At 59.6% G+C, this 1,406-nt stretch overlaps 1 protein-coding gene across 1 annotated transcript in view; it reads right to left on the bottom strand.

The window, feature by feature from the left end:
- Positions 1-1,406, bottom strand: part of LOC104413517 (multiple epidermal growth factor-like domains protein 6) — a gene marked incomplete at both ends in the record, with an annotated part of 5,192 nt that overhangs the window by 1,943 nt on the left and 1,843 nt on the right. The window contains 3 exons of the mRNA XM_010024521.1: positions 64-183; positions 330-458; positions 988-1,116. Of these exons, the coding sequence (XP_010022823.1) occupies positions 64-183; positions 330-458; positions 988-1,116 (378 nt within the window). The remainder of the gene's footprint in view (positions 1-63; positions 184-329; positions 459-987; positions 1,117-1,406) is intronic.

Here is a 1,406-nt window from a genome sequence, read left to right as displayed (position 1 = left end):
GGGACAGCCCGAGCAGGCTCAGTGACTGGGCCAGTGCAGACCATGCACTGAAGTCGGGGTTACCTGACTCGCAGGACTCCCCGGTCCACCCGGGCGCACAGGAGCAGGAGCCGCTGGCTGCGTGGTACAGCCCCCCGTTGCGGCAGGGGTGGCAGCCCCCCCCGAACCGTTGCTCCTCACAGCCTGCGGGACCAGAGGCAGTGGCGCACACAGTGCTCCAGGCAGGAGCACCCAGCACAGGCAGAGCTCTCTGGGTAAGGAAATCCGTTCCCACCCAGGACCTTTTCCATCCCGCTGCCTGAACGCCTGCACGTACTGGTGATATTTACCTTGCTCACAGGTGGGACCAGTTCTTCCCGGTGGGCAAATGCAGTCTCCGGTGATGGGGTGACAGGTAGCACCTTCCCCGCAGGAGCACACCCGCGCACAGTCCTTGCCATACCGACCAGCCGGACATCCTGGAGGGAGGGAAAGCTTGAGCCACCTCGGTCACACCAGGCACACGTGGCTGGAGAGGGAAGACTTCACAACGGAAGGTGAGTAAAGCCATGGGGAGGCAGGAGGAGTCCACAGCCCTGTGCAGCGCAGCTGACAGGCTAGAAGAGCTTTAGGTTTCCTTCTGCTGGAGGAGTGAAGCATTTTTAGCAGCAAGATGGCAATAGAGTGAGGCAAAGGCTGATGTGCCAGGCCCTTCACAGTGGAATCATTTTGGCATAGAGCAGACAGAGCAAGAAAATGTTTTCATGGTTAAGAAAGACAGTAAATGAGATGCACTCCCACACTTCGGCACTGCGGAACCAGCCTGTGCCAAAGCAGGGTGCCATTGCTGACAGTGCAGGTTGTGAAGTGACACAAGGAGCTGCTCTCCAGCTGATGGAGCAGTGCAGGATTGTCACCTGCAGGGCTGGCAGCCTGGCTCTGCGCAGGATTTGCACCCACCACCATTCACCTCCTGTCAGCTCATCCCTGGCTGGGTCGGTCACTCACCGATGCCGCAGTCAGCGCCGATGTAGCCCGCGGGGCAGTGGCACATCCCTGTGGCAGTGTCACACAGGGCCCCGTTCTTGCACTCACACGGCCTTTCACAGTTACGGCCGTACCACCCAGGGGAGCACTCTGCGGGAAGAAGGAAACGGTGCCTAAAAGGGAGAGAACCTGGTGCAAACACCCTGGAAAAGTCCACCACGTGCCTTCATGGAGGCACTTCATCCAAGAGGAAGCAGCCGGCTCTGCTGGAGGTGGGTTTGTGCCAGGCTCACACAGCCAATAGGTTTCTGATCCACTCTGAGCTGCTCCAAAGCAGTCATGAGTCAACCAGCTACAGCAATGCGCCAACTCGCACGCACACATCCCTTCCATGAGCTGCTTGTGGCAGATGTGACCCAGACACCACAGGCCCCCCCCCG

The sequence above is a fragment of the Nestor notabilis genome, unplaced genomic scaffold, assembly GCF_000696875.1.
Source record: "Nestor notabilis isolate BGI_N333 unplaced genomic scaffold, ASM69687v1 scaffold20711, whole genome shotgun sequence".
Taxonomy (NCBI): domain Eukaryota; kingdom Metazoa; phylum Chordata; class Aves; order Psittaciformes; family Psittacidae; genus Nestor; species Nestor notabilis.
Note: the sequence above shows the minus strand (reverse complement) of the source record. Positions and strands in the feature narration are given on the sequence as shown.